At 39.6% G+C, this 13598-nt stretch overlaps 1 protein-coding gene across 1 annotated transcript in view; it reads left to right on the top strand.

Moving 5' to 3' along the window:
* CFAP70 (cilia and flagella associated protein 70) overlaps positions 1 to 13598 on the top strand; it is an 87257-nt gene that overhangs the window by 1817 nt on the left and 71842 nt on the right. Inside the window, 4 exon segments of the mRNA XM_015562111.1 lie at positions 433 to 535; positions 1488 to 1674; positions 11649 to 11747; positions 11920 to 11999. Coding sequence (XP_015417597.1) covers positions 473 to 535; positions 1488 to 1674; positions 11649 to 11747; positions 11920 to 11999 — 429 coding nt within the window. The 5' untranslated portion in view covers positions 433 to 472.

Genomic DNA, 13598 nt, shown 5'->3' with positions numbered 1-13598 from the left:
TATCTCTCTCTCTCTATATCTATATATCTATATATCTATATAGATATATAGATATATAGATATATATATATCAGACATTAAATAACCTTCAAGTGTAGTTTTGCACATTAAAATAAAAGCTACCAAAGAACACTATGGAGGATTTGGGGAATGGGAGTTGGGAGATGGCATTCTGCCCTCTCTGTCTTGTGATAATTTGTGCTTAATGGGTAAGTTACGTGTATAAGGATCTTTTTAGCACTAATCAGTGGAATCATCCTTGTGACCAGCTTCCTAAAGCCCTGCCTGTCTAGCAGCAAAGGTTGGAAAGGCCACAGGACAGTGCTGGACTATTGCAGTTCCCTCAGTTCCCCCTGGTGCTGGTTATGAGTAATGTGAGTACTTATGCAGCGACAGGACATGAGGGGACAGGTTCATTCATTATGTTTGCAGGGACCAAAGAAGACCAGAGGGACTTTGTTCAAGTGCTGATATGGAGCAGATCGCATCAGCAGGCAGGCCTGTGCAGATCACTGTGATAGGTGGATATGAACTGGTAAAGTTATTTTTGGAAATCTGAGAAATCCATAGTTTATTCATACTTCTTGAAAGTATACTTGTCTTTAGCTCAGATCTCTCTGTCAAAAATCTGTGGGTTGGGGAAGCTGTGTTGGGAGCACAACGGGAAGGAATGGAGTTCTGCATCATCCTGTACCACCAAATCTACTGGCTTTACATAGCAATGGCCCTTCCTTCTCGTTGTTGCTCATGGGTAGTCCAGAATCAGCAGTTCAGATTACTGTGTGTATAAAATGCCTGGCAATTTGAAAATTAAATTTAACAGGTAAAATAAGAAGTCGTTTTTGTTTTCCTAGACAGCAATTCATCCCCTTTTCCTGAAAAGGATCTGAAGTCTTCCAGAGTTTCCTTTATGATTAATTTCTTTTGATGAATTTAAATAATAAAACTACAATATGATATAACTACTAAAAATTATAATACTAATGAAATGGCAAAATATTCAGTATTAAGTAAAAAAGCTCTTTCCAAGCAGGATGTAATATATGTCCTCTACATTGTTTTAAAAGGCATACATAAATATGTGTGCATATATACACACACACAGGGAAATACACATACGTATTCACAACAAAACACTAGAAAAATATTTGAAAATGTTAATGGTGCTTGCATATTAGAGATTACAGGTAATTTATTTTTTATGTGCTTTTCTCACTTTTCCACATGTTCTACAATATAATTTTATAAACATAATGAGTGTTTTTTTTAAAAACTTCAACATAATGGCATTTAAATACAATGTTGGCATTTAAATACTACAGTTAGATTTGTTTAATGACTTCCTACCTACTTCTTTTGTATTTGTAATATAGCTTGATACGGGAACATGGAAAATGCTATTTAGTACAAGTAAAAATGGGTTGCCAGATGTGTAGAAAAATTCTCTATTTGAGTATAATTGTAAAGTAGTATGTTTCTGTCAACAGAAAGGTTCTAAAGGAGATACCCCAGTTACCTTTATTCGTGCAGAATTTAATCAGGCAGTTCTGGGAGACTCTGCAAAAATTACTGTTTCTTCAGAAGGAACTGCAAAATACAACTTCACTTGCAGTTTTGAGTTCAATCCTGAAGGAGGAATCACTTTAGATGACCTCGCCCACAAACCTGTGTTCTGTAAGTCTTTGTGGCTGTAAAAATGTTAATTATATGAGTATGTTATGAGGAGATTCTGAGGTGTATAGTAGCTGTTGTTGGGACAGATGGACACCTTACCTTTTTAATCTAGGTATAACATGGTATACTTTGAGAGCTACCTGCTCTGGTTCTGACCTACTAGTTTTAGCGAGTTTATATCCAAGACCTATTGCTATATGACTAAACTTTGCAGCCCTTATCTCCTAAGCTGAGTTAGGAGCTTTTCTTTTGTATTCTTGTCTTTAGGGTTGCCAGATTTAAAAAAACAAACAAAATTGGGACATACTTATACTAAAAAAATTATTCATTGTTTATCTGAAATTCAAAAATTTTAATGGGCATCTTGTATTTTACTTGGCAACCTTATCTATACTTATGTATACTCACCATACTTCTGTATACTCACCATATTGTTGTTAATTTGCCTCCCTTGCTAGAGGAGGCAGTTTTTGAAATCTGGCCTGGATCTTGTTTATTTCAGAATTTCTACTGCCTAGAAATATCTGGAACATAAAAGAGCTAAAAAAGTATTTGTTGAATGAATGACTGAGTAAATGGATGAATGGGTTCCTTATTCATACTGCTACAATTTCTAACTACACAGTATTATCAGTAGCATACAGACCACGTGTTCTGATCAGAATACAACCATCAACATTAGAAATCAATAACGAAAAGATAAAAAAAGAATCCATTAGGAAAAATTAAGACACACGAATAATTCATAGGAAAAATTAAAAAAATAATAAAAACTGTAAAACATTTAGAATCAATAGTAAATACCAAATCTTGTGGGATTTAACTGACATAGTGCTTACTGAGATACAGTAGTCTGTCCTTATCCAAGACCCCCAGTGGTACCTGAAACCTCAGATAGTACTGAACACTATATATACTATGCTTTTCTCTATGCATACATACTTGATACACTTTATAAATTGTCACAGAAAGAGATTAACAGCAATAACTAATATTAAAATGGAGAATTGTAACAATATACTGTAATAAAAGTTATGTGAAATAATGGTTTCTTAAAGCAGGTACTGTGATACTCTGATATAGTTGTTACGTTATGGAGGTGGCTAATAAGTGCCTATTGGGCAGGTGGCATACACAATGTGGACAGGCTGGACAAAGGGATGGTTCCCATCTTGAGTGGGACAGAGTGGGATGGCACGAGATTTCATTATGCTATTCAGAATGGTATGAAATTGAAAACTCATTGTTTCTGGAAATTTTCATTTAATATTTTCAGACTGTGGTTGACCTTGGGTCACTGAAATCATAGAACATGAAACCGTGGATAAGGGGGACTACTGTATAATCTTAAATGCAGTCATTAGAAATCAAAAGGATTTAAAACAGAAATTGTATCTCCAAGAAGATGGAATAGACATACTTTTTCCTGTTCCTCTCACTAAGTACAGCTACAAATCTTAGACATTATATATAAAACGAACAGGAGAGACTGGAAGGTGGAGAGAAGGAAATTTGAGACCTGAGAAATTACACAGTGGGGAGGTCCTCGGGTTTTCTTTTTGCTTATATGTCCCAGATTTGAGGCTGAAGAAGCCAGCAACCTGGAAACCCTAATGGTGCAAACCCAAAAGTCCAACAAAAATCTGCTGCCTCTAACAAAAGACCAGGAAAGGGGCCGTCTAGAAAGACAGAAAACTTTTAGACAGCAACTGCTCCACTCCAGCCAAATGTCACAGAAAGAAACTGTGGTCCCATCCACCTCCAATCTAAGTGGGGAACCTAGACTTACACTCTCATAAAGCTGAAAATTAGGTGCCCCAATACCCTAGCTAGGTGGTGTCAGAAAAGATCCAGTAGGGAGCTAGGACTTTTATGCCCTCTGGTAATGAGCTCCCTCTTCCACCATGTGGTTTTAGTGGAGAGCACATGGAGAATCTAGACTTCTCCCCCAGTCTGGTAGTACAAGGTGCTCCTCTGTTCCCCACCAGGATGGTGTCATAGGAGACATAGTGTCGGTCAAGACCTTTCACTGAACACTACATATATATATACTAGTGGTAATGAGTCTACACCACTGTGGTATCAGTGGAGAACAGCAAGAAACCAGAACTCCCATTCCCCCTCAGCAGTAAAGAGGAGCTCTCCCCCTCAGGTATGGAGGCTGAGTGGGGAACCTATACTTCTATCTCCACCTGGCAATAATGAGGCAGTGCCCCTCCTGTTCCTCTGTTGGAGTGCTGTAAAAAAAACCAAAAAAACCAGCTAAAAGAGACGGTTTAAGTAAAACCCGCTAACCACAACTCATCCTATATGAAATAAAGTTGGCCTATAACTATTAAGGAAATTGAATTCATAATTAGAATTCTCCAGAACCAGACAGTTTCACTGGAGAATTCTACAAGCTTCTTTTCTCTAGCTACTTTTAAGATACCTCTTTGTCTTTGATTTTTGACAGTTTTATTGTGGTGTATCTTGGAGAGATCTTTTTGAGTTTCTTTTGTGACATGTGAGGTTTATGAACTGGAATATTCAAATTGTTTCCCTAATTTGGAAAGTTCTAAGCCATTACTTCTTTTAATAACCTGTCTTGCCGAAACCGGTTTGGCTCAGTGGATAGAGCGTCCGCCTGCGGACTGAAAGGTCCCAGGTTCCGGTCAAGGGCATGTACCTGGGTTGTGGGCACATCCCTGGTAGGAGATGTGCAGGAGGCAGCTGATCAATGTTTCTCTCTCATCGATGTTTCTAACGCTCTATCTCTCTCCCTTCCTTTCTGTAAAAAATCAATAAAATATATTAAAAAAATACCTGTCTTTCCCCTTTCTCACTCTCTTCTGTAACTCCAATATTTTACAAATTATTTCTTTTGATGGTATCCCATGATTACATAGGCTTTCTTTACTCTTTTTCATTTTTTAATCTTTGTTCTTCTCTAACTGGATAATTTCAACGTTCCTGTATTCTAACTCACAGATTCTTTCTTCTGCTTGATTCATTCTTCTGTTGGTGCTGTCTATTGCATTTTTCATTTTATTCATTGTACTCTCCAGCTCTAGAATTTGTTAGGATATATATATATTTATTTATTGATTTTAGAGAGGAAGGGAGAGGGGGAGAGAGATAGAAACATCAATGATGACAGAATCATTGATCAGCTGCCCCCTGCACACCCTCCACTGGGGATCAAGCCTGCAACCAGGCTTATGTCTTGACCTGGAATCAAACCGTGACCTCCTGGTTCACAGGTCAACGCTCACCCACTGAGCCATGCTTGCTGGGCTGTTTAGTTCTTTTATGATTTCTATGTCTTTGTCAAACTTATTTTCATGCTTTCTTCTCTGGGTTTCTTTGAATTGTCTTTCTGTGTTTTCCTTTAACTCATTGAGTTCCCTTAAAATTTGTATTTTGAATTATTTATTGGGTAATACACAGATCTACGTGTTTGGGGTCAATTCCTGGAAGATTACTGTGATCCTTTTGTGGTTTCATTTTTCTTTGATTTTCTTTTATATTCCTTGCAGTTTTGCATTGCAGTCTTCGCATTTGAAGTGGCAGTCACTTCCTCCAGTCATTGCTTACTGCCGTTAGGAGACTGAAATACCTTCCATTTGCCCTGCTAGGGATTCTGAGGCTTTCGCAGACCTTCTATGGCTATACATGCTTCTTGCACCCTCTTGTGGCAGAATTTTTAAATGTGTTTGGATTCTCTCTCTCTCTCTCTCTCAATATATCTTTATTGATTTCAGAGAGAGGAAAGGAGAGGGATAAAGAAATGGAAACAGCAATGATGAGAGAGAGTCATTGATCAGCTGCCTCCTGCATGCCCCCAACCCAGGTCAAGCCCAGAACCCATGTATGCGCCCTGACCTGGAATTGTACTGTGATCCGGTTCATGGGTTGATGCTCAACCACTGAGCTACAACGGGCCGGGCTGTATGCATTCTCTGGATAATGCAAACCACCAGGCTGAGGGCTGTCAGCCCCTATCCCCTTTTGTTTTCTAAAAAGAGCAGTGCTAAAGTTCAAGTTTGTGGTATCTCCCCCTTGCCCACAGATTCAGACCAGCTTTTTACATGAGCTTACTAACCATCTGCCATAGCTTACTCTTGCAGCTGCTATCAAGAGAGCTCATAGGGCCCTAGCTGGTTTGGTTCTGTGGATAGAGTATCGGTCTGCGGACTAAAGGTCCCCAGGTTTGATTCTAGTCAAGGGCACATGCCCGGGTTGCGGGCTCCATCCCCAGTAGGGGGCGAGCAGGAGGCAGCCGATCAATGATTCTCTCTCATCATTGATGTTTCTCCCTCTCTGTTCCTCTCTGAAATCAATAACAAATATATTAAAAACCGAAAGAGGAGCTCATAGGGAGCCAGCCACTGCATGGAGGGTGTGTGTGTGTGGCACATGGAATAATGAGGGTGCCCATGGGCTAGTTTTGGGATCCAAAGGCAAGGCACCCCACACAGCTGGTGGATGGGCTTCCTGATGGAGTCCATGGTACAATTTGTAGGATCCATATCTCTTTAATGTTCTCTAGGCATCCTATCTGCCACTCTCCCAGATTCTTCCTCCCTCCCTCCCTACCTCCACCCCGGGTGATGCAGCTCATATTTAGTAGTCTGGATGGGACAAGAGAGAAATTGGCCCATGTGGCAGCATCCTGTATAGATGGGGAAATGGGTGCTCTTTCACACACTCTAACTGTCCTCCATAGGAGCAATCATGGGCAAAGAAGATCTCTGTTGGCTCTGAGCTGTGCTGCTTTGGGGATGGGGATGCAGCTAAAGTCAAAGTGCAGCTCTTACCTTCTCCAATGCACGCAAACTCTCCCCTCCCCTCTCCTTCCCTCTCCTCCCCTTTATTTTTTTTATTTTTTATTTTTTGCTCCAGTGGTATGCTGGAACTTCTCTATTGGGAACCTGTACAAAGGTTCTCTCATCTGTGGGTGATTGTTTACGGCAGGAGTTTCCAGGGATTCCTGGACTCCAGGTGAGTGTGGCTGGAGCTGATTCGTGGGCCACTGCAGGGTCCACAGCTGGGACGTAAGTCTGCCTAATACCTGACACATGGGTATGTGAAACTCCTGAGTTTTTTGGCATGTGGTATTGGATCCCAGAGCTCCTACAAGGGACTGTTGCCTGTGGATGGATGCCAGTTTTTGTTTTTGTTTTTGCGATGGAGAAATCATGAGGTATGTCTTCTTCAACAATTTTGCTAAAAAAGCAGTTTCTATATTTTATTAAAATTAAGCTGCTATAAATTCAAATTAGAGTGTTGTAACTTTAGGATGCTAAATGTAATATTCATGGTAGCCCCAAAGAAAACAGCTATAGAATATACACAAAGAAAATGAGAAAGGAATTTAAACATGTCATTTAAAAAAAGAAACATCTAAACACAAAAGAACACAGTAATGCAGGAAATGAGGGGCCAGAGTGTTATGAGGCATAAAAAAAACAAAACAAATAGCACAATAACACCATTAATTAATTAATCTTATAAATAATTTAGGTATAAATTGATTAAACTGTACAATCAAAAGACAAAGATTGGCAGCATGGGTAAAAACATAGGATCCAACTATATGCTGTCTAGAAGAGACTCGCTTTAGATCTAAAGACACAATCAGGTTGAAAATGAAAGGGTGAAAAAGATATTTCATGCAAATAGTAATCAAAAGAGAACAGGTGTGGCTATGCTAATATCAGACAAAATTAACTTAAGATAAAAAAGGTTATAAGTTAAAATAAGACATTATATATTAACAAAAGATTCAATGCAGCAAGAAAATAAAATATTTATAAATACTTATGTACCTAATGACAGACCATCTATAATAATAAAAGTGTAATATGCTAATTAGACCGGACAGCTGAACGACCTTCAGATGTCATTCCAGACGTCCTTCTGGACAAAGCCGCAGCGCTGGGGGCCAAAGCAGAGGCAGTTAGGCATGATCAGGCAGGCAGGTGAGCAGTTAGGGGTGATCAAGCAGGCAGGTGAGTGGTTAGGGGCGATCAGGCAGGCAGACAAGCAGGGGAGATCAGGTAAGCAGGCAGAGTGGTTAGGGGTGATCAGGCAAGTGAGTAGTTAGGGGTCAGGCAGGCAGGCAAGTGGTTAGGAGCCAGTCATCCCAAATTGCAAGAGGGTTCAGGCTGGACTGAGGGACCCCCCCCCCAACTCCATGCACAAATTTCATGCAACAGGCCTCTAGTTAAAATATATAAAGCAAAAACTGACAGAATTGAAGGGAGAAATGGATAGTATTACAACAGTAGCTGGGGACTTCAGATAGCCCACTCATAGTAATGGATAGAACAACCAGATAGAAGATAAGTAAAGAAATAGGGGACTTAAACAATACAATAAACTACTTAGATCTAAATGACATTCAGAACACTTTACCCAACAAGCACAGAATACACACTCAAGTGCACGTGGGATGTTTCAAGTACAGACCATATGTTGGGCCACATATTAAGTCTTAATACATTTAAAAAGATAACTTACAAAGTATCTTCTACAAACACAGTGTCATGAAGTTAGAAATCAATAACAATAGAAAACTGAAACATTCACAAAATTATGAAAATTAACACACTTTTAAACAAATGGTTTAAAGAAGAAATCACAAAGAAAGTTATAAAATGGAAACACAACATACCAAAACTTAGGAGATGTAGCAAAAGTGGCACTAAGGAGGACATTGCTATCTCAAAATGCTAACATTAAGAAACAAGAAAGATCTCAACAATCTAACTTTTCAACTTAAGGATGTAGAAAACGAAGAACATGCCCTAGCTGGTTTGGCTCAGTGGATAGAGCGACGGCCTGCAGGCCGAAGGGTCCTGGTTCAATTCCAGTCAAGGGCACATACCTCTGTTGCAGGCTCCTCCCCAGTCTGAGCTCTGGCCAGGGTGCAAATAAATGAAAAACATTCTATGTTCATGGATTGAAAGACTTAATATTATTAAAATGTTAATATTGGCCGACCCCCGTGGCTCAGTGGTTGAGCGTCAACTATGAACCAGGGGTCATGGTTCTTTGATTCCTGGTCAGGTCACATACCCCTGTTGGGGACTTGATCCCCAGTGGTGGACATGTCGTAGGAATGGGAAACACAGAACAATGATTCTCTCTCACCATTGATGTTTCCATCTCCCCCTTCCTCTCTGAAATCAATAAAAATATATTTATAAAAACAGAGCCCACGGGCAGAGGGCCTGACAGAGCGGGGCCTGGTGCGGCCGCAGAAAGCCGCCCTGTGTCCGAGGCTGTGGCTGCATCATATATTACTCAAAGAAATATATGGATTCAGTGCAATTTTCCTATAAAAATGTCAATGTTATTTTTTTTTTCAGAAATTGAAAAACCCATCCTAAAAGTCATATGGAATTTCAAGAGACTCCAAATAGCCAAAACAACCTTGAAAAATTGGAGGTTTCACACTTTCTGATTTCAAAACTTATTACAGATTTACAGTAACCAAAACAGTGTGGTATTGGCATAAAGATAAACATATATAACAACGAAATAGAATAGAGAGCTCAGAAATAAACTCTCACATGTAATGCTCAAATCATTTTTTATAAGGGTGCCAAGATCATTCAGTGGGGGAAAGGACAGTCTTTTCAACAAGTGGTGCTAGGATAACTGGATATCCACATGCAAAAGAATGAAGTTGGACCCATACTTAACACCTGATTTAAAAAATTACCTCAAATTGAGTCAAAAACCCAAATGTGAGTCCTAAGAAGATATAGGACAAAATTTCATGACATTAAATTTGACAATAAATTATTGGATATGATACCAAAGACACAGGATAACAAAGGAAAAAAATAAAGAAGTTACACTTAATGAAACTTTAAAAAAATTTGTGCACCAGCCCAGTTTGTGTGGCTCAGTGGTTAAGCATCAACCCATGAACCAGGAGGCCAAAGTTTGATTCCCAGCCAGGAAATATGCCCGGGTTACAGGCTTGATCCCCACTATGGGGCATGCATGAGGCAGCCGATCGACGATTCTCTGGCATCATTATGTTTCTCTTTCTCTCCCTTCCTCTCTTTAAAATCAATTTAAAAAATTAAAAACTTTTTTTTTGCATCAAAAGACACTATTCACAGAGTAAAAAAGTAAAAAAGCAACCCGCAGAATGGGAGAAAATATTTGCCAGTTATATAGCTGATAAGGGATTAATATCCAGAATATATAGAGAAATCCTAAAACTCAACAGCAAAAAAAACAACCTGATTAAAAAATGGGCAAAGGACTTGAATAGATATTTCTCCAAAAAAAATCTACAAATGGCCATAAAGCACATAAAAATATGCTCAATATCACTAATTATTAGGGAAATGAAAACTCATACCCCCACGTACACATTAGGAGGGCTTCTATAAAAACAACAACACAAAAAACAAGTTTGGGTAAGGATGTGGACAGATTGGAACCCTTGTGTACTTTTGGCGGGACTGTAAAACAGTTCAGTAATGGTGGTTCCTCAAAAAGTTAAAAATAGAATTACCCTATGACCTAGTGATTCCACTTCTGAGAATATATACAAAAGAACTGAAAGCAGTTCTCAAAGAGATATTTTAAACTTGTGTTCATAGCAGTATTATTCACAAAAAGTAAAACGTGGAAGCAGCCCAGGTGTCCATCAGTGGATGAATGGATAAGCAAGATGTGGTAAATGCGTACAATGGAATATTAGTCATAACAAAAAGGAAATTCTGCTGAAACCGGTTTGGCTCAGTGGATGGAGCATCGGCCTGCGGACTGAGGGGTCCCAGGTTCGATTCCGGTCAAGGGCATGTACCTTGGTTGCGGGCACATGCCCAGTGGAAGATGTGCAGGGGGCAGCTGATCGATGTTTCTCTCTCATCAATGTTTCTATCTCTCTATCTCTCTCCCTTCCTCTCTGTAAAAAACGAATAAAATATATTTTTAAAAAAAAGGAAATTCTAACATGCTGCAACATTGTATTAATTGATTAATTTGAGGACATTGTACTAAATGAAATGTCAGTCATAAAAAAGGCAAGTACTTTGTAATTCCACTTATAGGAGGTACTTAGAGTGGTCAAATACATATGGACAGGAAGTACCATCGTGGTTGCCAGGGGAAGAGGAGGATGGCGAGTAGTTGTTTAGTGAGTATAGAAGTTTTGGAGATGGATGGTAGTGATATGTTTTTAATACCACTGGACTGCGCATTTAAAAGTGGTTGTGAAGGTAAATTTTATGTAATGTGTATTTTACCACAATTTTAAAAAGACATAAAAGAATATTCTGCTATTGCTTTTGAAAACTTAGATAAAATGGACAATTTCTTAGAGAAATAAAAATGGAAAAAATCCAATGAAGTTGAAGGGGAACTTATGGAGTAAAAGAAACTTAAGGGACATTAATTAATTTCAATGTGTGAGCCTTATAAGCAAACTCTAAAGAAAATGCTATTGAGAGACATAAGGTTGAATAAAAGAAAAGAAGTACCATGTTCTTAGGCAGGCATGCTCAACATTATAAAGATGTCATTTCCTATATATATATATAACTTTTTAAAAATATATATTTTATTGGTTTTTTACAGAGAGGAAGGGAGAGGGATAGAGAGTTAGAAACATCAATGAGAGAGAAACATTGATCAGCTGCCTCCTGCACACTCCCCACTGGGGATGTGCCTGCAACCAAGGTACATGCCCTTTACCAGAATCGAACCTGGGACCCTTGAGTCCGCAGGCCAACACTCTTATCCACTGAGCCAAACCGGTTAGGGCTATAACTTTTTTTAAAATTACAGAGTTGTCACAGAAAAAAATCGCTAAGGTGGTCTAGTGTTTTCCACCAATAATGGTGCCTTCTTGGATATCACATTCATTTCTCTTAAATTTCTTTGATAATGCACTGTTTATTGCATCTCAGTTATCTGATAGATGAGCTAGACATGTTCTCATTTCTTTGTTTTGATTTTCCTAGTGACTATGACTGAAGTTTTACCAAAGGAAAAGAAGCAGAAAGATGAGAAGACCTTAGTCCTTGGTCAAGCTGTGGTGGACCTGCTTCCTTTAGTGGAAGGTGAGATGTATGATTCGCTCAAAAGCAGATATAACAAGCTTCATAAAATTTAACTCCAGTGAAATGAAAAAAAATCAACCTCGTTGAATTTGAGGAATTTGATGAAAAGATGAGCACATTTATCTTTGCCTAGCCCTTCCTTTTTTGGCTTGACTTGGTCTTCTTTTTACAGGAGAGAGTTCATTTGGAACAATCGTCCCACTGCACCCTGTTCCAGGCTCTCCCTTAGAGCCTCTTCAACCAGGTGTCAAGGTAATCAGAGTTTTAACTATCAACATTTCAGCCTGCCATTCAGTCTAACAAATCTGTCTGGTATTAAGGTGCAATTCCTTTGAGTCCAGGTTATCAGGCTCCTTCTTTTTATAGGCACACATAGTGCTAGGTTCTGGGAAACAAAGATAAATAAGGCAGAGTCCTAGTTTAGGAGTCCATAATCTACATATTATTGATTTTAACCCAGTGTGATTAAGTGGTGGGCCAAGGCACCTGGGCACACAATAGGTATCAGTTACTTTGCCCAGAGGTAGCTGTAGGGAAGGCTTAACCATGGAAATGCCTCTTGAGCTATGTTTGATGGATTAAATAGTACATGAATGTGGGTAACATACTTTCTGGCATGGTAGCCTGCCTCTAGTTATTGGAGTAGGGGAAGAAGCATGGATTGTTGGGATGTGTCACTGGTTTGTCTTGACTGTGTTTCCCATTCCCCCAGGGGATCAGTAGCCTCTGGGGGCACTGTTTGCCATTCTGGTGCTGGTGCACTCACTCTCAGCAGATACTACAGCTGCCTTCTGTTTTGACAACTAAAGGAGAAAGGAGGGCCCAACTGATCCAACTGTTCTGACTGCAGTTCTCTAATTAACCATCACTATAGGCCCCTTTCTGCTGCTTGTTGATTCTGACCTTGGAGCTGCCACAATCCACTCCTGAATCTGCTGTGGGTTTCTTATTTTAGGATGTGATCGGTTTCTCTCTCTCTCTCTCTCTCTCTCTCTCTCTCTCTCTCTCTGTATGTGTGTGTTTGTTTTTAGATCTGATTTAATTTGATTTCTAAATATCTTTCAATGATTCCTAAGAACATATAGTTTAGCAATGGCATTTCTTTTTTTAAAAATACATTTTTATTGATTTCAGAAAGGAAGGGAGGAGAGAGAGATAGAAACATCAGTGATGAGAGAGAATCATTGATTGGCTGCCTTCTGCACATCCCCCACTGGGGATCGAGCCTACAACCTGGGCATGTGCCCTTGACTGGGATAGAACCCAGGACCCTTCAGTCCGCAGGCTGACGCTTTATCCACTAGGCCAAACCAGCTAGGGCTGATGGCATTTCTTGTTTTCTGGAGTTATTATAACATTATCTTTTAATTGGATATCCTATCTAATAATAGACAAACATGGTAATTAACCATACCTCTGCTACGCTTCCCATTGGCTAATCAGGGTGATATGCAAATTAACTGCCAACAAAGATGGCGGCCAGCAGCCAGGCAGCTGTGCGAACATCAGGCTTGCTTGCTCCAGTGAGGGAGGAAGCCAAGGTTCCCCGCCTGCCGCAGTCCAGCTCTGAGCTCCGGATGCAACAATGTTGCCATTATAGAAGCTAAACAAACCTAGAATACCTGCTTTCAGCCGGCACTGGGCTCAGAGCTTAGAGCGCCAATGATGGTAACAGAGTTTCAATTTATAGAAGCTAAACAAACCCAGATACCTGCTTTCAGCCAGCCAAGACCTCAGAGCTGGAGCCAAGCCTCAGAGCTGGAGCCGGCTCTCAGCTCCAGTGACAGCTATAGAAGGTAAATAAATCCCAGAATAAAAAAAGAAAGAAAGAAAAAACAGGCTGGGAGCTTC

This window comes from Myotis davidii, unplaced genomic scaffold (assembly GCF_000327345.1).
Source record: "Myotis davidii unplaced genomic scaffold, ASM32734v1 scaffold134, whole genome shotgun sequence".
Classification (NCBI taxonomy): Eukaryota; Metazoa; Chordata; class Mammalia; order Chiroptera; family Vespertilionidae; genus Myotis; species Myotis davidii.
Note: the sequence above shows the minus strand (reverse complement) of the source record. Positions and strands in the feature narration are given on the sequence as shown.